The sequence below is a fragment of the Macrobrachium nipponense genome, chromosome 1 (assembly GCF_015104395.2).
Source record: "Macrobrachium nipponense isolate FS-2020 chromosome 1, ASM1510439v2, whole genome shotgun sequence".
NCBI lineage: Eukaryota > Metazoa > Arthropoda > Malacostraca > Decapoda > Palaemonidae > Macrobrachium > Macrobrachium nipponense.
The window spans coordinates 124090792-124115828 of NC_087200.1; the positions used below are offsets into that span (position 1 = coordinate 124090792).

At 31.2% G+C, this 25037-nt stretch overlaps 1 protein-coding gene across 1 annotated transcript in view; it reads left to right on the forward strand.

Moving 5' to 3' along the window:
- LOC135219592 (atrial natriuretic peptide receptor 2-like) overlaps nt 1-25037 on the forward strand; it is a gene marked incomplete in the record, with an annotated part of 558458 nt that overhangs the window by 462785 nt on the left and 70636 nt on the right. The window contains 1 exon segment of the mRNA XM_064256480.1: nt 7676-7844. Within this exon segment, the coding sequence (XP_064112550.1) occupies nt 7676-7844 (169 nt within the window).

Below are 25037 nucleotides of genomic sequence, written 5' to 3' on the forward strand. Positions count from 1 at the left end.
GAATATCTAACCTACTTTCTGAATCACAAGTAAGGTCAAATGAAACATTCTCTAGAATGGAGAATTTTACTAATTTCTATTGGTAATTAGGCTGATTTATTTATTTATTTTTATTAGCATTATCAGCTATTTATTGATACGATTATTCAGTTGTATGTCTTGTAGGTAATATGTAATCTACTCTCTTATTAAATCAGTGTCATAATCTTTACTGTTTTTTTTCTTTTAAATATTTGTTGCTTAATTGTTTCATATCTTTCGATAATCAAACCATAAAAAAATCTATTCGAACATATGTCATTCGTTAACACGTAATTTTCTGAAGATCTTTCATCTCAAAATGTTAGTCATTTCTTTTTGTAATAGAGACAATCAAGTGATATCTCTTGCAAGAAGCAATTTGCAATGAAGATATATATGTGAAAGACACATATGACATGTTTTTGATAAGCAGACGGACTCACACTTACCATACATTTTTTATCAAAGTATTTTAAACACGAAACGATGAAAACTGACAGACAGACAGAGATTCTATCTTATTATAGCTTGGTATGGATTTAAGAGAGAGAGAGAGAGAGAGAGAGATCCATTAACACAAGTGAACTTGTTTAGTCAAATAATATTGTGTTGGAGTGAAGGACGGGTTCATTTAAGAGTCTGTTCCACTCATCCAAAATTCACCAGTCTTTAATTTCAAGTTGGCTGTATTTTGAGTTATAGGTTTTATTTATTTTTTTCTCTCACAGAAATATTAGACAGCAAAACAGTGATAATTATATTTATACATTCCTTTGATTATATTACTATTTATAATATTAAGAGTTTTTCATAATTACCAACAACATTATTATTATTATTATTATTATTATTATTATTATTATTATTATTATTATTATTATTATTATTATTATTATGTAAGACGACGTTTAATAAAGCTGCCTTCAAAATGATCAAGCCAAACAAATGAAAAAGCATTATTATTCAGAGAATTCTAATTATTTTTTTCACAAATTCAAATATGAACATTCCTAATTTTAGTCACTAGAAAACTGTCAGACTCATTATCATTATAGTGAAGAATTATCGCTGGCAGATAGAGTAAAAAAAACACACACACACATTCACCACTTTACAATAACCGTGGAAGTCGAGCCAACATCTAACTTTTGTTTATTGCCAGCTTGTCAAATAAATGTTCCAAGTTGTTCTTTACTGTTCAAGAATCGATTAATGCCTCGATTCTACTAAGGAGGATAGGAAATTAGCGGCATTTCTTCTTGGCGTCTTATTGTGTTCCCCACACGGCCAATTTTCTACCACAGTCTATTTATAACCCCGTGTTAATAGACTATTAATCCTTTTTATAACCGATGTTTGCTGGACCACCACATCGCGGTAGAGCCTTTACGACGGCTCCTCTTTTGTCCTCCTTTTTATCACGCTGACGGTCGTAGAAAGAACGAGCGATTTCCTATTTCGTACAGGCTGGTTTATTTGTGTACGCGTGTATGTGTGGGTGTGTGCGTTATATAAAGGCAAATAATTTATTTTTGCAGTGACAGGTTTCTGTGTATAGTCTAACAGGCTCCACTCGATAACTTTGGTATGCAGTTTTAAGTGAGAGAAGTTTTTTTTTCCATTTCAGAACCTAAAGGAATTTTTTAAAGACTGAGACATCACAAGTTACAGCATCTTTGAGTGAAGCAGTATTAATCCATTTTCCTAGATATCGAGAGTTTTGGGGTCATTTGTTCTTTACGAAATGCAATATTAGGCTTAGTACGAAACATAGCACGTAGCTTTCTTTTGTCTTCAAGAGAGATTTCCCAGCAAGATGACCGGATGATACAAATCTGTGACACATCTGAGAAGCAAATTTCACAATTATATTTATCACGTAAACTTGAAGACCGATTATCATGTCTTCTGTAATCAGTGTTATCAATTCTGTGAAAACATTACAGTCATGATCAACGGGAAGGAGGACCTACGTATGTTGGCCAGTAATTCTTACGTTCCTGTAGGCTATACAGTGTATACCCATTGAAAATATAACGTACACCGGTGACAGTGTGAAACAAATGATCAAACCTGAGTCGGCAGTTTCTAGTTTGTCTTTTTTTTCTGTGCATAAATGGAACATATGTACATCTGCTTGGTTCTTATAGTAACTGAAGTAAAGTGAGGATGAGGATATAATATATATAATGTATATATATATATATATATATATATATATATATATTATATATATATATATATATATATGTATATATATATATATATATCCTCATTCTCACTACTTCAGTTACCACACACACACACACACACACACACACACACACATATATATATAATATATATATATATATATATATATATATATATATATTATATATATCCATATATATTATACGTGCGTATGTGTGCGTTAAACCCTTACATGAAGGATTATGTTTTTAAGACACCTACTTGCAGGAGTTGGCAGTCGAGACCGAGGAACTCAAACCTGGTATAAAAGAAATAAATGTTATTCTTCAAACCCAACTTAAGACCAGATAAATAAAAGATAAGCTAATAGCAGATTATAAAACCACCATTCCAAAGATTAATAAAAACATGAGTGGTAATAAATGTGAGAACCAAATTCCCATTCACATCCCGTCACTAAATACTCCATATTATTTTCAATGTCTGAGAGTCACCAGTTCAAATTAAGACAGATGTCTAACGAGACACCCAAACCACCCATGCTTTTCCACGTCTGTGTATATCCACGAAACATCAGCTAAAGAGAGGAACACCCTTCGTAAACAAAATCAAATAGACTGGAATATTCCCCAAAACACCACAAAATACATGTTAAAGAAAAATCACAGAAACTACAAATGACAAAGATTCAAAAATGCTAAACGACAGAGCAAGTTACTGAATGTTAATAAACGTCTTGACTCACCCTTTCAACAGGTAAATGGGAGCTTGGAATTTTCTCATGTCTATCTCGACCAGCTCCTTCAATAGCAATGAGCCACATTTCACAAAAAAATCTCACACTTGCCTGTTCAACTGGGTACTAACGAATGCACGCCATTCTCATGGCACATCCACAATCCAAATTTTTAACAATATAAGAGCTTTAGAATTTTCTATGCTGACACTACTTCCGCCGCACGTCTGTATCCGAGTTCGAGCAGAATGCGCAGAGTCGCGCTTGAGCAGTGCTCTATCCGAAAACAACCAAATATTTCACCGAATGTCACGTCACTCCATTTATAACATATGTATATGTATATATATATATATATATATATATATATATATATTATATATATATATATTATATATATATATATGAGAGAGAGAGATGCACTGTGCATGCACATGTATTTATATAAAATACAGCAGGAAATCTTGCCTGAGTGGTTGTTCTCCGCAGTTTTCAGAGTGATTATGAATGCCTTCAATTGAGTGTCTCGGGTAAAATCAGGGCAGTGTAACTCTGCTCAGTCGTTTAAGATCATAAATTCGATTATTTCTTGGACTCCATCCATTCAGTATTATGTTTAATGAATATAGTAACAGTTTTTCTTTCATTTGTTTGTTTTGGTCTATTTCGTTCACAAGTTTGATTGGAATATTAGTGTGGAACTTATGAGAATTTTTTTTACTCATATTTATTGCTTTAATACCTTTTTCTTAATGTGGACTTAGTAAACTGAATTTACGCAAAGCAAATTGTTATTGTTTGGTTTATAGAATTCCTCTGTCAGTAAAGAGAATATGGCCATTTTATATCTTGATATGCAATTGTCTTTAATAGCCAAAGACAGAGACAGGGTCCTTCTATACAGTCCATGATGGAAATGACAGGTCAGTCGGCTCGTGTCCTTCCTCTTCTTCTTCTTCTCCTTCTGGTCTTAACTAGATAAGGACATTGTTTTGATTTTTCATATTTTATATATATATATATATATATATATATATATATATATAGTATATATATATATATATATATTTATTATATTTATTTATTTATTTATTTATTTATTTATTTATTTAGTTTATTTATTTATTTATTTGTTTATTTATTTATTTATTTATTTATTTGTTTATTTTTTATTTTTTGTTTATTTATTTATTTAGATGAGAGAGAGAGAGAGAGAGAGAGAGAGGAAACAGAAAAAAAGGAGAGAGAGAGAGAGAGAATAATGGAGGAAACAGAAAAAAGGTGGAGATGAAGATTGCAGTTGACACTTAAAATCAGCTAAATGGAAAGATAGACGATAGTTTTATTGAAGAAGAATTTCGTTTAGTCTAGAAAAACGATAAGTGAGAGAGGTGATATTTATATTCCTTGTGATGTGATGTTGACCCAAACATGGTATGAAGGGAGCAAATTCTTCTTCATGAGCCCTCGCCCCATTTACCACAACAGACGCGTCACGTTTTTTGTGCCTGGAGCTGCGATTGACGAGGGGAACGTACTCGTACTCTGCCACGCAGGCGCTAAGAGGGACAGCAGCTGCCGCAGCAATACATTTTATGAAGAGGGAGAAATCCTTGTTGTAATTGCAGGGACGAACAAAAACACACAGACTCTGACGGGACATTGATTCCCAAGAAGTAGGCTGAAGGACGCCATGTTTGCCCTGTCTTTTTAGAGACAGTGACAGGAACTGACGCCCTTGCGCTCTTTAGACATCGTACGACCCATCAGCAGACAGAATCATTTCGTCTTCGTCATCACCATCTTCTTCTTCTTCTTCTTCTTCTTCTTCTATTTTACATGAAATATGTTAATGTTAGTTAAATATTGTGATAAATTTTGTTAAACGTGAAGTTTAATGTTAAAGAAAAAATAATTTTTTTTCTTTTTTGTCATTTACTTTGTATGACTTTCCAGGCTTGTGGATTATTGTGTCTTAATAATAGAGAAATAGTATGTTAAATTTTTCATACTTTTTCATATATTTTGCATCATAGTCAACTTTCCCAATAAATTATTCTTAGGTTGACGTTCCTCTTCCTAATAAATCCTTTGACCATGTTCATCATGAGGCCATTGTTTTCAAACTCAGACATGGGAGTTAGTGGACCATTTCGTAGTTGTTATATAGTTTTCAATCCATAGAATGCAAAGAATAGTTGGTGATGGATGCTACACCGTCTATTGAACTAATCTGTCTCATCTCCTGAGCAAAGACTTGTGACTGCCGAATGTAAGTAAAATAAACACATGGTGCAAATTATAATTGTCATCAAGGCTGGTACATTGTATTCACTCACTTAGGTCTTTTCATTGACAGGATTTGTTTAACCCCTTTCAACTCGTTTATAATTCCAGATGTTGTTCTTCAATGGAAATTCACTATGAGAAACTTGCTGGTTTTTTCTTCTTCAGTTGCATAAAAATCTGTACATTGGTATCATCTTTCAAAATTTTGGAGACTCGTATCCTTAATAAACATTTTCATTTTTTTGTACTGCCACATTCGGAGTATTTTTCCGATGTGTTGTCTTCATTAGCTGACTCTCGTCTTAGATTTTTGGACAAGAACGTATCTTCTATCAAATGGAAAGGTTTTGACACCTGTCAGTGAGCCTTCTATTTAGTTGGATAAATAAAGTGACTACTGCAGCTGTGGCAGTGATCGTTATGATGCTTTCTCGATACTCATCCCATAATAGAGGAAAAGGATATATACTATGTATGTTTGGTTGTGTATGTGTTCAGTTGAAACTCGTGCAAGGTTAACTGTACGGAACCTTGTCCATCGTATACTAATTTTATGAAAGTTATGCGACTTTGAACTTTCATCACTAGATAAATTTGATATTTAAGTGACACACATTAGAAAAATAAATATGAAATAAAAATACAGAATAAATAAAATAAACATAGAATACATAGAACCGTGCAACATTGGAGAAAAATAAATATCGAATTTATTTTTTTCTAAAATGTTGTGCATTTTAAATCAGTTTTTTTTCCAGAATAATAATATGGCTTCCATGCTGATTTTCATACTTTTATAATACTGAGAAACAGACATTAGACTACGAATATATGACCGTGATTCAACCAGAAGTTTGTGTGATTTGTATGCCTGACAGTAGCATCAAATATTGGTGATGAACTAAATAATAAACAATTTGGGTCGCATATTGAGAAGCCTGCTGTTCCTTCGTTGTATTTGAGTGCGCGCGAAATAATATTTTGTAATATTCTAAATTATATTTAAGTTTTATTTACCTGTAAAAGATATTGTATAACATTTTTCAGTAGGCAAAGAAAAGGAAGCATGAGACCAACTAGACAATTTACTATTGCCATTTCTAATTAGACTTTTGCTTCGCATGGAGTACAGCAAGTTATAATAATCACGAAGCTTTAGAATGCTGAGAAAGAGGCTTCAGGATGCAGATTTATTTAAAAGGTTTGGAAGAGGCCTCGGCTGCCAATCTATTAGAAATTTCTGTAGTAAAATCTGATTACAGCTGTCTAATAACTAACATGCTACCATTCTCCGAAACCAATGTTTGCAGAGGAATAGTATGTATGTTCATCTATGCAGGTTTTTTCCCCAACAAAATTCTAAAAAAAAATTGCATTGAATTGCTTAAACCTAATATAAATTAATTCGATATTAAAGAATTATTGAATAAATAGAACTAAATAAGAAACTCTACACGTTTTCCCAACCTTAAAACCATCCGTGGACCAGCTCAAAACAAGCATCTTAAAGACACTAGTGAAGACATAATTGACAAAAGGCCATTAAGCTGCCAAACAACTTTAAGTAACCTAGCTAAAGTTCGCCACTCTATTCATTGTTGGTTGTTTGATATTTTACAAGAAGGGCCGTAATTAGCAGGTCAGAAACTCGTACCTAATTCCTTATTACAAGGATGTTTCCGGATGAAAGTAGGCTTGTCCCGGGATTATTCACGTCCTGATATTTTTCAAGCAAAGGATGGTGAGGTAAGCAAAACAAAATCCTTGATGAGATATATGGGCCTTGATCCTGTACTTCCTCAGGCGAGGCTAAAACTATAAGAATTACTAGGGAAAAGTAGCTGGACCAGGAAACGGAACGAAAGAGCAGGGACATTATGGAAGAGAGAGAGAGAGAGAGAGAGAGAGAGAGAGAGAAGCGAGAGAGAGAGAGAGAAGGAAGAATCGTGAATTTTGTGTAATTGTATTAATATTATATATATATAATATATATTAATAATATATATATATATATGTATATATGTATATATATAATATATATATATATATACGTATATATATACTATATATATATATATATATACTATATATTGATATATATACATATATCATATATACACATATATATATATAATATATATACATATATATATACACATATATATATAGCATATATATATATATATATAATATTATATATATATATACTGTACATACGTTGTCGTTATATTAACTTCACATTCTTGGTTCCTCTCTCCCATAATATCCCTGCTCTTTCGCTTCGTTTCCTGGTCCAGCTACTTTTCCCCAGTAATTTTCCTAGCTTCAGTCTAGCCTGTGTGTGTGTTTAACTGTATCCGTATTAAATTACAAAACATCTGAAAATGTAAGATCTCAGATCCAGTTTATTAACAACGTTCGATTTTCTCCTTGCAGAAATTGTAGAGAACGTGAAGAATGGGGGCTATCCAGCCTTCCGCCCCACCGCAGATGACCAAGTGGCCGAAGAGGAAGTGATGCAGATGATGAAGAGGTGTTGGGCTGAAGAGCCCATGGAGAGACCAGACTTCCATCAGCTCAAGACTATCATCAGGAGGCTTAACAAGTGAGTTGTTGTTTCAGCTTTACTGCAGCGTAGAATGAGAAGATGAAATCTCCTAAAAGGTTGTCGTTTTGCGTGTTATGGATGACACATTTCAGTCCGCTTATATACACGGTTTACGGATACGTTGGATATAAGTTTCTGTTTCGGCAACGATACAGAATTAAATGGAATTCTTTGTTACATAAGTCTCCTTATCACAGGGATTTAAGATTTTAGCAACGGTGTAAGGCTTCTGTAGTAGGCTATGCTTGTTAGTTTCCGTTTTAAAAAGTTTGTGGCGTTACGTAACACACTTTACAAGTTACGCTCTTAATTTAGAAGTTTGTAGGCTTGCCTCTACTGTGGCTTTCTTTCTTTCTTCTTCTTTGTTTTAATAGAGCTTGACTCTCAATGGCCAAACTTTACGTTTCTAGTTCATTGACGCCTGAAAAACTAATATAAATTCCCTTTGGGTTTTTTCAGTTTTTCCTTATAAGATTATTCATTTGTGCATTAAGCTAATTATTACTTATAAGCTAGATCTTCCTGGTACATAGTGGCATGTGGATTGATTTTTAGGCTGTATTATTTACCCTTCCTACAACTTCCGTGTTTACTTTCCTATTTAGTAGAAAGGTTCAAGTGTGCGAATTTATTGCCTGTTATTTCAGTATCAGGGGTCTTTTAGTTAACTTGTTGATTAGGACTTGGTATTTTTTTTTTACACGAAATGTGCGCATATTCTTTTGGGTCACATTACATGTGTATTCATAGAAAAAATTTCTATCTTCGTTTGAACAGTGATCAAAAGAGGGACAAATGGTGATAAAATACAACATTTGGGTTAGAAAACTCCTGTCAGTAGCCTACACCTACACTTTTTTAATGTTTGACCCACGGATATTGGATTGACTGATTGGTTTACAACTAAGCATTTCACTCACCTATATGATTTTCTCTCTCTCTCTCTCTCTCTCTCTCTCTCTCTCTCTCTCTCTCTCTCTCTCTCTCGCCTTTTTTTTTTTATTCAGGGGCCCCTTGTATAGGGCACATGTGAATGTGTGTGCAGCGCGAGAGAGACTGTGTTGTTATTCCTCCAATTTCGAGAACCACTTGGCTTACCGAACGTGCTTGCCCTCCTTAACAAACATATAGTTTTAACAGAAAAGGTCTTATTCAACATTTAGAATATTTCATCAAACTTAAAATAATTTTTAAGGTCTCTACCTCTATCCGGAAGACTTGTCTCATCGTCTTATTCAGTTAAGTTTGCAAAGACGGTGAATTGATATCATTTAAGTAATGATATCAGTATTTCTTGGTTTGCTGCGATGCTTCATGAAACTGCAAACAGGTCGATATTTCCAAAATCTTCAACGGGGAATTTATGATTTCATGGATGTTATATTCGTGTCCTTAACCCAGATATAAAGATAACGCATTTTATTAATAGATCATCTTTTAGCCAGCTGTCACTGAGAGAGATAACTGAATGTTTACTCCGCCCACTAACCCTTCTAAACCTTTTGTTCAGGCGTTGAATATTTTATGAAAGAGGTCAGCTGAAGGATGCGGTTTACATTTGCCTCTGGACATGAAGGAGATTGGAGCATTTTTTTTATTTTTTTCATAGAATTGCAGGTGATAGAATGGGTTGAGACAGGATGTATGAGGGTGTTAGTGATGTGAAACTTTGAATGTATTTTGTCGAGAGTTTAGAAAATTTATGATAGGGTATAGTAAGTGTTGGGTTATTTAGACGGTAACGTGACAGATTTAGTGCAAAATTGGTTGTGAGAGATGATGATGATGATATCCGATTTTTAATTATGAATATAGTATTGATGAGAGTTAGCAAAATCACACGTAGTTGCATCCTTGTGTAGAAATAAGGAGCCATGAATGGGGTTAGGAGTAACTAATGTTTTCAGGTATATATATATATATATATATATATATATATATATATATATATATATATATATATATATATATATATATATATAATACACACACACACACACACACAGTTACTAGTGTCTGAGTCCACTGTAGAACGAAAATTTCTTGGTCAAGAAACGAGGCGCCTCTTGGTGCTTTAAATCTTCTACATCTCGCACTCGACGCAAGGATGCGGTTATTCCCCGTCTTTTTAATGAGAACCATACTTCCTTAACGCGGACTATCGTCACTTCCCTCAGTGAATCCTCTCATTGAATCATTCCGGCTTTTCATGCAGCTTCAGTGAGGACATGTGTCTAGAACGTCCCCCTTTTATACCGCTCTGACGGTCTCTGCTTGCACTATGCTAGGCAGAATTCGTCAACATGCATTATTTTCTGACTTGTGATTTGACTTCGGTTCTGTCGTTTATCGTTTGTCTCCCGTACTCTTATTGGTTGGAAGTCCAGCAACCAGGACATTCATTGGTCAGCGGCAGATGTGAATCAGGGCGCGCCAACAAGACGTTCTTCTCTTGCTTTTCGGGGAAAGGGGCGGCGGGGCAGACGTGCTTCATCCACCCCCGTGGATTGTCATTAACGACGACGCATCCGACAGGCAAAGGCGAAGTAAATAGAAATTGGAATTGAGGAAAGGCTCGTAACTTGTGAGCAAGATTTGTTTTTATCTGGTAAAATGGAGGGTTCTGTGACGAATTCATCGCTCGCTAAGGGGTCAAACAAAAAATTCTCATAGAAATTAAACCCAGCCAAGGATGTAGCTATCTTATTATGAATTCCCTTTCCCAAACACAGTTCAGGTGTTGCGTGCAACAGTAAGATCAGCATCTCCTTAGTATCAATACAGCAGAAACATGGGTTAAAACCTAATTACTCTAAATCCTTACATGAGGGTGTGATAGGTTTTTGGAGCTCGGAAAAGGTTGGAGATAATATAATGTAGTTTTCTTTTAATGAACTCTACGCATCTTTTGAAAAATCTTTGAATGAATTTCTTCTCGAATTCAGCTTCAAGCAGGAACAAGAATGTAAATCCAGAAATAGGTTTATTCTTTCAAGCAAATATGCACAAGGAAGCAATGTTAATTGATTGGGATGAGAAAGAGAAAGACATCTAAGACCAATCATTATCTCACGAATTGAACTTCGAATAATAGACTCCCCAGAAATGTCGATGGGCTACTAAACACTCATTGCCTATCAGCCGAATAACGGTAAATTTGACGAGGGGAACTGGTACCGTAAGACTGACTAACCGCACGTACACATGTAAAGGTAAATTAAAAAAAAAAAAAAAATATGCTAAGCAGCTTTTTTCTGACATGCAAAATACCATCAGGAGGGCACTTAAACACTGAAAAGTATTTCACCGTACTTCAAACTCCAAATGACCATTGGAATTTCTACTCAGCGAAGGTGAGTGTGACAGCTCTCATTGGAAACTGACAAGGAGAAAACGCTTAGCGGAGAAGTATAGAACCGAACCCTGTATCCCCCACCAGGTTGAAACAAGCCCGTTGGAACGATCAATAGCTACAAGTCCTTCTAACATGAGATATGGAGAAATTTCAAACAAGGGAGTGCAAAATGAATGAATGAAGGACAGGGAGCAACGATTTGCCACAGGCTATTTTGAATAGTCTGAGAAGACTTTTGGATGCTACACAAACAGAAAACTATGAATCATCCAACCAAGCAAATCATAAACCATAATTTTAGGAAAGCAATAAATATGAAAAAGCATTTATATTACATTTTTAAAATAATTTCAAAACTGATGTTAGTAGAAAAACAATAACTACATAAATAAATGCCGAAATAAAACATGCAATGACAGAAGAAAAAATAAAAAATAATAGAGGCTGAATATTCCATCTGGTGCAGAGGTGTTACACAAATGCAAACAAAATGTGTATATATTTATATATATACACATATATATGTATATATTATATATTATATATATATATATATATATATATATATTATATATATATATATACTTTATATATATATATATATATATATAATATATATATATATATACATTTATATATATATATATATATATATATATATATATATATATATAATTTTATATATATATACATTTATATATATATATATATATATATATATATATTTATATATATATTGAAAGCTTTTACCATCATCTTACAACTTTCATCAATAATGCTGGCATTTGTTCTTGTTGTTTTTCTCCGGAGACTTTTAAACTACCAAAAACTTCGGTATTTTTCAGCCGCTTTCCCCAAGACTTTAGAATTATAGAAACTTTATGAAATGTCTGCTCTCGGCTTCTCTAAGCGGGCAAAACACTTCAACACGATTGTGTCCTTCCACAAAATATTTCTTTAAAGTCTTGGTCGTTGCAATGACTACATTCGTAAATTATTTCCATTCTTTTTTCCGAACATTAATGTTATATCAACAAGGAATAAGGCTGGAACGGTTTTCACCTTATCCCATCCCTCCATTGTCACAAAAGAAAATAGTTATGGCTCTGTGTATGTATGTATGCATGGTGTATATATATATATATATATATATATATATATATTTATATATATGTGTGTGTGTATCTATATATATATATATATATATATATATATATATACCTATATATATATGTGTGTGTGTGTGTGTGTGTGTGTTATATATAAAAGTACACATATATGCATATAGCCATAACTATTTTTTTAGTGACAATGATGACAGTGGAGAGATAAGGTGAAAACCGTTCTGCCTCATTCCTTGTAGATGATAATAATGTCAGAAAATAAGAATAGAAAAATTGTTTTGTGGAAGGACAAAATCGTGTTGAAGTGTTTTGGCCTCTTAGAGAAGCCGAGGGCAGACAATTTGTTAAAGTTTCTATAATCCTAAAGTCTTGGGGAAAGCGGTTGAAAAATACCGAAGATTTCATAATTTGGAAGTCTCGGGAGAACAGCAAGAGAGTAGGGTGATGGAAAAGTCTTTAAAATAGAGATGAGTTAAACGTCATAAATATCTGGGGTCTGTAGTTACTAAAGTCTTCTTTGTAGGTGTTTCAAGTATCTGGGGTTGTGGAAATTATATGCACGGTGGTGTCTTCCAAGATAAAACATTCAGATGATGAGTGTAACGTCATTGTCTCTGGAACTCTTTCCTGTTATGAGAAGTGGCACGCTGGTAAGTCATTTTGATCAGAAAATACGATCTCGATGGATCAGTCAATGAATGTTGAGCGTCCCTATTTTATAATGGTAACTGGTTTTTGTCAAAATGTTCCACGACCCTAAATTGGAGAGGCATCATTCTCCGCTTTTGCTGGAGTTTTTCCCCTTTTTCGCCAAATCCATTTCCATTCACTCAGAGACGACTGCTCAAAATGATCTTGCCCATTATTGGTGAGGAAACTTAATCTGAGGTGAGATTCAATTATAGGTTGAATAATCCCTCCCTTCATCGGGAAATGAAAGCCATAAGGTTAAATTCATTAAGTCTCTTAAGGTTAATTAGATAAAAGGATATTCTCTCTCTCTCTCTCTCTCTCTCTCTCTCTCTCTCTCTCTCTCTCTCTCTCTCTCTCTCATATCTGTTAATATTACTACCCTTTCCTCTCAGCTGAAGGATTGAAAAACCAATTAATTGGAGTTTGCCCTTCGCTACTTCAATTTCTAAGGATTGCTAGAAAAAACAATTATATAATTCCAATGTTGATGTGGTTGTATATTTTTTCACGGAATAATAATAATAATAATAATAATAATAATAATAATAATCATAATAATAATAAGAATAATAATATAATAATAATAATAATCCCTTCGTAAACGTATCGAAACCGTAGCCGTGTGATTCATGAATTAATTAAATGAATTTGATTGCTTTCCAGAGGTAGAAATGCTGATCACGTTCTCTAATGAAAGAAAAAAATCGGACCAAAATTTGAACACTTGCACGGAACATAATTAAGTGAAACATCTTCAGTTTTGTAAAATCACTACTATTTAAAAAATTATTAATCCCGAATTCCTAATCGAGCACCAAGGGGAACACCCAAAACAATAAGAATAAGTGAGTTTCAATTTCAAAGCAGATCTGGAAATGTCTGTTACTGAAAGAGAATTCAACGGTGAAGGCTGCAGGAAACGAGGCCAAATGGGACCTCCGGTCTTAAGGCCTAAGGACGCGCGCACTACCCATTGTCTTGAAAGAACAAGCGATGATGCCGGCAGAATTTTAATGCTCTCGCGCTCAGAAGTCAATTGTCTTCGTGACAGAGGAACCTTTCGTATTCATCCGTGCACATATATTTAACTTTAATTTTGTATGAAGAGTATGAAATTTAACACGTACTCGCACGCGCAAGCACACACACAGATATAGTATATATATATATATATATATATATATATATATATATATATATATATATATATATATATATATATATCCTCATCTATACCAATTCCATTTTCCGTTCTTGAGCCTTCTTCATCTCCATTTTCAGTTACATTTGATCCCAAATATTTAAAAAGTTTTGATTATATATCTAGAATAAAATGTAACCGATAAGGAATCAACTACAGAATACAATGTGTTGGATAAACTGGAGAAGGTCGTCAGCGATAGTGTGCAGCATTATTTTTATTATATATATATATTATATATATATATATATATATATATACTATATATGTGTGTGTGTGTGTGTGTATTAAAACATTAATGTTGCAGGCATTTATTTTTATTTTATGTTATAATATATATATAATAGGTATATATATATAATATATATATATATATAGTATAGTTAATCTATAATATATATGTAATATATAGATATATGTATAAATAATGTTGCACACTATCGCTGACGACCTTCTCCAGTTTATCCAACACATTGTATTCTGTAGTTGATTCCAGAGTCCCTCTCTCCCTTATCGGTTACATTTTATCCTAGATATATAAGTTTTGATACTCTTGATGTCTTCCTGACCAAATTTCACTGTTCCATGTGCGTATGTACACACAGGGAACAGTGAAACTTGGTCAGCACGCCATCAAAACAATCAAAACTTTTTAAATATTTAGGATCAAATGTAACTGAAAATGGAGATGAAGAAGGCTCAAGAACGGAAAATGGAATTGGTATAGATGAGGATGTTGAGATGGATGTTTGGAGTGACCAGAAGAGGTATAATGATCACAGATGAATTTATTAGAGGAATAGATAAGGTAGAGGAAGTTCAAAGTAGGCCCAGGATAGGAGATAAGACTACAGCGGTTTGGTCATGTTATGCGGAGAGGAGCAGATCCTGTTGGTAAAAGGGTTATGAGTTTGGAGGCGGAGGGAATGAGAAGAAGAAGGTCAAAGTTCAGTTGATTTAAGGATGACATGTTGGAGAATGGTTAAAGAAGTCAGGATGCATTGGGCAGAGGAAGGTAGAAAAGACTGATAGGAAACAGCAACCCCATCTAGGAATGGGCAACGCTGTTGACAAAGGAGTGTGTGTATATGCACACCTATGCATAACTGAATCACGAAAGTTTGGAACGTGATAATTGCATAAATAAAGGTATAAGCCACGAAGAAAAGTGAAACACTGGCGTAGCTGCAAGATCTTTCGACTCAACATCCTTTGCTTAGCAGACTGACTGACATACTTGAGAAACCGAGAGGTCAAGGAAGGGTTGTATAAGTGACAGATAGGGATTATAAAGAGATAAGCACCTAGAATCCATCACACCTGGAGAATTAATAACCTCCCCAAACGAACATAAACATGGGTACAATTTAAGAGGTTTACAAATTATTAAGTCCAACTGCTCAGACACAGGGACAAGACAATTAAATGATTATACAGGGCGGCAACTGACCACATTCAAACCTTTGGTAAACAAAAACTTATTCACAAAACATATATTAAAATATACATATACAAAGGAAATATCTATAAGGCAACTAATTTGTATTTAAGTCTGTGATTGTATCTATGAGGTCATTCTTAAACATATTACAAATACAAGGGTCTCAATGAAACAGGCCACGACTGGGAAGTAAGTTGTATAATGGCAGATTCTAAAATATTTCGTGATACGACATCTTTTGATCTTGCAATTACTGAACTACCAATCCAATTTATTCGGTGGTTGTTTTCACTTGAATGAATTTTGAATTAGATGGTTGCCCAGTTTTGACAGAATATTTATGCTGTTTGATTCTTACTTCTAAGCTCTTGTTAGACTGCCCGACTCTAAGCTCTTGCTAGACTGCCCGACATACAAGGAGGGACAATCCATACATGGAATTTTATATATTATGTTCTTGCTTTCCGTGTGGCCATTTTTTATTAACATTCCTTTTAGTGTATTATAATAAGAAAAAACAAGGTTGACCTTCGAAGAGTTTAACAATGATTTTATGGTTTCAAAACCGTTAAAATAAGGCAAGCTGAGAATGTTCTTAGAAGTTTCTTTCTCCGTGTTACTTACACTATAAAACTTTTTGTGGGCTTTATTATAGCAAATATCTATTATATGTGAAGGATAACATCAATCTGTCCCTATTACTCTTATGTATTCAATTTCTTGATCCAAATACTGGGGACTGACACATTCTCAGCCTTCCTTATTTTAACGGTTTTGAAACCATAGAATCATTGTTAAAATCTTTGAAGGTCAACCTTGTTTTTTCTTATTATAACACACTAAAAGGAATGTTAATAAAAAATGGCCACATGGAAAGCAACAACATAATATATAAAATTCCATTTATGGATTATCCCTCCTTTTATGTCCTGCAGTCTAGCAAGAGCTTGAAAGTAAGAATCAAACAGCATAAATATTCTGTCAAAACTGGGCAAACGTCCAATGCAATATTCATTCATTTAAGTGAAAACAACCACCGGATAAATTGGATTGGTAGTTCAGTAATTGCATGATCAAAAGATGTTGTATCACGAAATATTTTAGAATCTGCCATTATACAACTTACTTCCCATTGTAATCTTAATTACAGTCGTGCCCTGTTTCATTTATACCTTTGTATTTGTAACATGTCTAAGAATGACCTCATAGATACAATCACAGGCTTAAATACAAATTAGTCGCCTTATAGATATTTCCTTCGTATGTGTATGTTTTACTATATGTTTTGTGAATAAGTTTTTGTTTACCAAAGGTTTGAAAAATTGGCTTTGAAAGTATTGCCGCCCTATATAATCATTTAATTGTCTTGTCCCTGTGTTTGAACAGTTGGACTTAATCTTTTTGTAAACCTCTTAAATTGTACCCATGTTTATGTTCTTTTGGGAAGGTCACTAATTTTCCAGGTGTGTTGGATTCAAGGTGCTTATCTCCTTATAATCCCTATCTGTCACTTATACGACCCTTCCTTGACCTCTCGGTTTCTCATGTATGTCAGTCAGTCTACTAAGTAAAGGACGTTGAGTCGAAAGACCTTGCAGCTATTCCAGTGATTCACTTTTCTTTGTGGCTTATACCTTTATATATACATAACTATGTTGTTTTCTCAGTCACAGTTTTAATTATTCTTGTAGCCAAGAGTTTTTCGTTTAATTTCTTTCTAAAGTTTGCGCATAAATAGCATTATATAATGTTCCATGTATTGCTAATGCAGTTTCTTCATAATTCCTTTAAACAACCTCCAGACTGAATGGCAGTATTTTCGAACGTATTTGGACCGCGATCGGCATGACTGCCCAAAATAAGCCTTTTACCAAAAGAACTGTGTTAAGGAACTGCACCCCTTATGTGACCCGACGCACCTGTTAAAAATTTGCATATTAAAGTATTTTAGGAAATATTGAAGATCAAACAGAATCCTACATTATCGAAGTGAATGGGATGAAATAATAGCATACAAGCTAATGGTTCAGTTATGGTTTCTATACAATATCTGAGACTGGGAAGCTTGGCGATTTAGCCCATCTCTTAATGTAATTCTTCATCGATATTCTGGTGATGATGTCTAACGTCGAAATACTGACCGGTCCTTGGGCTCAGCTTAGACTCTGTTACATAATATGTAGTTCTAGAGTTACGATGCCTACTTTCACTTTCACTTCAGTAGCATTGAATTTTCTCTCAGGAAAAGTAGCAGCAGCTTGAAACAATGAGAAAGGAAGAAAAATTGGCTTTGAAAGTATTGATAAGAAAAAAGAAAAATTGGCTTTGAAAGTATTGACAAGAACGAATAAAAATTTGCTTTGAAAGTATTGATGAGAACGAAGAAAAATTTGCTTTGAAAGTATTGATAAGAAAGAAGAAAAATTTCCTTTAAAAGTATTGATAAGAACGAAGAATAATTTGCTTTGAAAGTATTGATAAGAACGAAGAAAAATTTGCTTTGAAAGTATTGATAAGAACGAAGAAAAATTTGCTTTGAAAGTATTGATAAGAACGAAGAAAAATTTGCTTTGAAAGTATTGATAAGAACGAAGAAAAAAATTTGCTTTGAAATTATGGATAAGAACGAAGAAAATTTGCTTTGAAAGTATGGATAAGAACGAAGAAAAAATTTGCTTTGAAAGTATTGACAAGAACAAAGAAAAATTTGCTTTGAAAGTAATGACAAGAACTAAGAAAAATTTGCTTTGAAAGTATTGACAAGAACCAAGAAAAATTTGCTTTTGAAAGTATTGATAAGAACAAAGAAAAATTTGCTTTGAAAGTATTGACAAGAACAAAGAAAAATTGGCTTTGAAAGTATTGACAAGAACGAAGAAAAATTGGCTTTGAAAGTATTGACAAGAACAAAGAAAAACTGGCTTTTGAAAGTAATGACAAGAAAAAAGAAAAATTGGCTTTGAAAGTATTGACAAGAACGAAGAAAAATTGGCTTTGAAAGTACTGACAATAACGAAGAAAAATTGGCTTTGAAAGTACTGATAAGAACGAAGAAAAATTTGCTTTAAAAGTATTGATAACAACAAAGAAAAATTGGCTTTAAAAGTATTGATAACAACGAAGAAAAATGGGCTTTAAAATTATTGATAAGAACAAAGAAAAATTTGCTTTAAAATTATTGATAAGAACAAAGAAAAATTTGCTTTGAAAGTATTGATAACAACGAAGAAAAATTGGCTTTAAAATTATTGACAAAAACAAAGAAAAATTTGCTTTGAAAGTATTGACAAGAATTAAGAAAAATTTGCTTTGAAAGTATTGAAAAGAATCAAGAAAAATTTATTGCTTTTGAAAGTATTGACCAAGAACAAAGAAAAATTGGCTTTGAAAGTATTGACAAGAACAAAGAAAAATTTGCTTTGAAAGTATTGATAAGAACGAAGAAAAATTTGCTTTAAAACTATTGATAAGAACAAATAAAAATTTGCTTTAAAATAATTATAAGAAAACAAAGAAAAAAAGCTCCCTTTGAAAAAGTTTCTGATAACAACGAAGAAAAAACTTTGCTTTAAAAATTATTGATAAGAACAAAGAAAAATTTCTTTGAAAGGTATTGATAACAACGAAGAAAAACAAAATTGGCTTTAAAATTATTGATAGAAAAAAAACAAAGAAAAATTTGCTTTAAATAAATTATTGATAAGAACAAAGAAAAATTTGCTTTGAAAGTATTGATAACAACAAAGAAAAATTTGCTTTAAAATTATTGATAAGAACGAAGAAAAATTGGCTTTAAAATTATTGATAAGAACAAAGAAAAATTGGCTTTGAAAGTATTGACAAGAACGAAGAAAAATTGGCTTTAAAATTATTGATAAGGACGAAGAAAAATTGGCTTTAAAATTACTGCTAAGAACAAAGAAAAATTGGCTTGAAAGTATTGATAAGAACGAAGAAAAATTGGCTTTAAAATTATTGATAAGAACGAAGAAAAATTGGCTTTAAAATTATTGATAAGAACAAACAAAAATTGGTTTTGAAAGTATTGATAACAACGAAGAAAAATTTGCTTTAAAATTATTGATAAGAACGAAGAAAAATTTGCTTTGAAAGTATTGATAACAACAAAGAAAAATTGGCTTTAAAATTATAGATAAGAAAAAAGAAAAATTTGCTGTGAAAGTATTGATAACAACGAAGAAAAATTGGCTTGGTTAAAATTAATTGATAAGAAACCGAAGAAAAAGAATTGGCTTTAAAATTATTGATAGGAACCGAAGAAAATTTGGGGGGCTGTAAAAATTATTGATTAAGAATAAAGAAAAATTTTGCTTGAAGTTTATTGAAATAAGTCAAAGGAAAAATTTGCTTTGAAGTAACTGGAACAAAGAATCTTTAAGAAAATTTGGCTTTGAAAGTATTGACAAGAACCAAGAAAAAATTGCTTTAAAGTAATTGACAAGAACGAGAAAATTTGCTTTGAAAGTTTGACAAGATACCAGAAAAATTTGCTTTTGAAAGTATGAAAGAACAAAGAAAATATTTACTTTGAAAGATTTAAGAACAAAGAAAATTACGCTTTAAAGTATTGACAAGAACGAAGAAAATTGGCTTTGAAAGTATTGACGAAGAACAAAGAAAAAACTGGCTTTGAAAGTAATGACAAGAAAAAAAGAAAAATTGGCTTTGAACAGTATTTGACAAAACGGAAGAAAAATTGCTGTGAAACATACTGACAATACGAAGAAAAAATTGGCTTTGAAAGTACTGATAAGAACGAAGAAAAAATTTGCTTTAAAAAGTAGTATAACAAACCAAAGAAAAATTGGCCTTTAAAAGTATTATAACAACGAAGAAAAATGGGCTTTAAAAATTATTGATAAGAACAAAGAAAAATTTGCTTTTAAAATTATTGATAAGGAACAAAGAAAAAAATTTGCTTTGAAATATTGATAATAACGAAGAAAAATTGGCTTTAAAATTATTGAATAAAAACAAAGAAAAATTTGCTTTAAAATTATGAAATAAGAACGAAGAAAAAAATTGGCTTTAAAATTATGATAAGAACAAAGAAAAATTGCTTTGGAAAGTAAAAATTGGACTTGAAACGTGAAAATTGGCTTGAAAGTAATGTAACCAACGAAGCAAAAATTGGCGTTTAAGATTATTGACAATAAAACAAAGAAAAATTGGGCTTTAAAATTATTGATAAGAACGAAGAAAAATTGGCTTTAAAATTATGATAAGAAACAAAGAAAAATTGGCTTGAAAGTATTGATAACAACGAAGAAAAAATTGGCTTTAAAATTTATTGGATAAGAACGAAGAAAAAATTGGTCTTAAAACAAATTATTGATAAGAACAAAGAAAAATTGGTTTGAAAGTATTGATAACAAACGAAGAAAAATTGGCTTTAAAAAAAATTTATTGATAAGAACGAACGAATTTGCTTTGAAAGAAAAATTTGCTGAAAAGTGATAACAACAAAGAAAAATTTGGTTTTAAATTATCTTGATAGAACAAAGAAAAACAAAAATTTTGCTGTTTTGCTGTAAAAGTATTGATAAGAACGAAGAAAAATTGCTTTAAATTATTGATAAGAACGAAGAAAAATTGGCTTTAAAAATTATTGATCAGAACAAAGAAAAAATTTGCTTTAAAAATTATTGATAAGAACAAAGAAAAATTTGCTTTGAAGTATTGATAACAACGAAGAAAATTTGGCTTTAAAAAATTATTGATAAAAAAAACGAAGAAAAATTGGCTTTAAAAATTATTGACAAGAACAAAAAAAAGAAAATTTTGCTTTGAAAGTATTGATAAGAACAAAGAAAATTTGCTTTAAAAATTATTGATAAGAACGAAGAAAAATTGGCTTTAAAATGATTTGATGATGAAACAAAGAAAATTGGCTTTGAAAGTATTAATAACAACGAAGAGATTGGCTTTTAAATTATTGATAAGAAACAAAGAAAAAATTTGCTTTAAAAATGATTGATAAGAATGAAGAAAATTGGCTTTTGAAAGTATGATAAAACAACGAAGAAAATTGGCTTTAAAATTATTGATAAGAACAATGAAAAATTGGCTTTTGAAAAGTATTGACAAGAACGAAGAAAAAATTGGCTTTGAAAGTAATGATAACAACGAAGAAAAATTTGCTTTAAAAGTATTGATAACGAAGAAAATTTGCTTTAAAAGTATTTGATAACAACGAGAAAAATTGGCGTTGAAATAGTATTGACAAGAACGAAGAAAATAGGATTTGAAATTATTGATAAGAACGAAGAAAAATTTGCTTTGTAAAATTATTGATAAAGAACAAAGAAAAAATTTGCTTTGGAAGTATAGATAAGAACGAAGAAAAAATTCGCTTTAAAAGTATTGACAAGAACAAAGAAAACTTGGCTTTAAAGTATTGATAACAACCAACGAAAATTGGCTTTAAAATTATTGATAAAAACGAAGAAAAATTGGCTTAAAAGTATGACAAAAACGAAGAAAAATTGGCTTTCAAATTATTGATAAAAGAACGTGAAAAATTGGCTTTAAATTATTGACATGAACAAAGAAAAATGGCTTTGAAAGTATTTATAAGAATGAGACAAATAGGCTTTAAAATTATTGATAAGAACGAAGAAAAATTTGCTTTTTTAAAAATTATTGATAGGAACAAAGAAAAATTTGCTTTAAAATTTATGATAAGAATAAAGAAAAAATTTGCTTTGGAAGTATTGATACGAACAAAGAAAAATTTGCTTTGAAAGTATTGACAAGAACAAAGAAAATTTGCTTTAAAAAGTATGACAAGAACGAAAGAAAAATTGGCTTTAAAATTATTGATAAGACAAAGAAAAAATATGCTTGGAAAGTATTGACAAGAACGAAGAAAAAAATTGGCTTTGAAAGTATTTTTGGATAACAACGAAGAAAAATTGGCGTTTAGAACGTATTGACAAGAATGAGAAAAATTGGCTTTAAAATTATTGATAAGAACGAAGAAAAATTGGCTTTAAAATTATGATAAGAACAAAGAAAAATTTGGCTTTGCAGTATTGCTAACAAAGAGATAATTTGACTTTAAAATTATTGATAAGAACGAAGAAAAAAACTGGCTTTAAATTATTTATAAGAACAAAGAAAAATTGGCTTTGAAAGTATGATAACAACGAAGAAAAATTTGGCTTTAAAATTATGATAAAAACGAAGAAAAATTTTGTTGTGAAAGTATTGATAACAAACGAAAGAAAAATTGACTTTAAAATTATTGGTAAGAACGAAAAAAAAAATTGGCTTTAAAATTATTGATAAGAACGAAGAAAAATTAGTATTAAAATTATTGATAAGAACAAAGAAAATTTGCTATGAAAGTATTGATAACAAACGAAGAAAAAATTGGCTTTAAAATTATTGATAAAAACGAAGAAAAATTGGCTTCAAAATTATTGACAAAAACAAAAGAAAAATTGGCTTTAAAATTATTGATAAGAACAAAAGAAAATTTGCTTTGAAAGTATTGATTAGAACAAAGAAAAATTGGCTTTAAAAGTATTGACAAGAACAAAGAAAAAAAAAAAAAAAATTGGCTTTGAGAGTATTGATAAGTAAAAGAAAAACTTGCTTTGAAAGTATGATAACACCAAAGAAAAATTTGCGTTTGAAAGTATAGATAAAAACGAAGTAAAATTGGCTTTAAAAGTATTAACAACGAAACAAACCCAAAGAAAAATTGGCATTTAAAAGTATTGATAACAACAACAACGAAAAATTGGCTTTAAAACTTATTGATAAGAACTAAGAAGAAAAAGAAAAATTGCCTTTAAAACGTATTGGCAACGAATGAAGAAAAATTAGCTTTAAAATTATTGATAAGAACAAAGAACAAAATTGGCTTTAAAATTATTGATAAGAAAAAAGAAAAAATTGGCTTTAAAAGTATTGATAACAACGAAGAAAATTGGCTTTGAAAGTTATTGACAAGAACGAAGCTAAAAATTTGCTTTTAAAATTATTGATAAGAACAAAGAAAAATTTGCTTTAAAAGTATTGGTAACAACGACGATAAATTGGCTTTTTTAAATGTATTGACAAGAACGAAGAAAAATTGGCTTTAAAATTATGATAAGAACGAAGAAAAATTGGCTTTAAAATTATTGATAAGAACGAAGAAAAATTGTCTTTGAAAGTATTGACAAGAACAAAAGAAATATTTGCTTTGAAAGTATTAGACAAGAACGAAGAAAAAATTGGCTTTAAAAGTATTGATAACAACGAAGAAAAATTGGCTTTAAAAGTATTGACAAGAACGAAGAAAAAATTGGCTTTTTTAAAATTATTGATAAGAACGAAGAAAAATTGGCTTTAAAAAATTATTGATAAGAACAAAGAAAAATTGGCTTTAAAAGTATGTTGGATAATAACGAAGAAAAATTTGATTTGAAAGTATTGACAAGAACGAAGAAAAATTGGCTTAAAAATTATTGATAAGAACAAGGAATAATTGGCTTTGAAAGTATTACAAGAACGAAGAAAAATTGACTTTAAAATTATTGATAAGGAACGAAAAAGATTGGCTTTGAAAGTATTGATAACAACGAAGAAAAATTTGCTTTGAAAAGTATTGACAAGAACGAAGAAATTTTTGCTTTGAAAGTATTGACAAGAACGAAGAAAAATTTGCTTTGAAAGTATTGATAACGAACGAGAAAAAAGAAAAATTTGCTTTGAAAGTATTGATAACGAAGAAAAATTGGCTTTGAAAGTATTGACAAGAACGAAGAAAAATTGGCTTTGAAAGTATTGATAACAACAAAGAAAAATTGGCTTTAAAAGTATTGACAAGAACGAAGAAAAATTGGCTTTAAAATTATTGATAAGAACGAAGAAAAATTGGCTTTAAAATTATTGATAAGAACAAAGAAAAATTGGCTTTGAAAGTATTGACAAGAACGAAAAAATTGGCTTTGAAAGTAAATGATAACAACGAAGAAAATTTGCTTTAAAGGTATTGATAACAACGAAGAATAATTTGCGTTAAAAGTATTGACAAGACGAAGAAAAATAGATTTAAAATTATTGATAAGAACGAAGAAAAATTGGACTTTAAAATTATTGATAAGAACAAAGAAAAATTTGCTTTGAAAGTATAGATAAAAACGAAGAAAAATGGTCTAAAAGTATTGACAAGAACAAAGAAAAATTGGCTTTAAAAACAGTATTGATAACAACCAACGAAAAAATGGCTTTAAAATTATTGATAAGAACGAAGAAAAACTTGGCTTTAAAAGTATTGACAAGAACGAAGAAAAATTGGCTTTTAAATTATTTGATAAGAATGAAGAAAAAAGTGGCTTTAAAATTATTGATAAGAATAAAG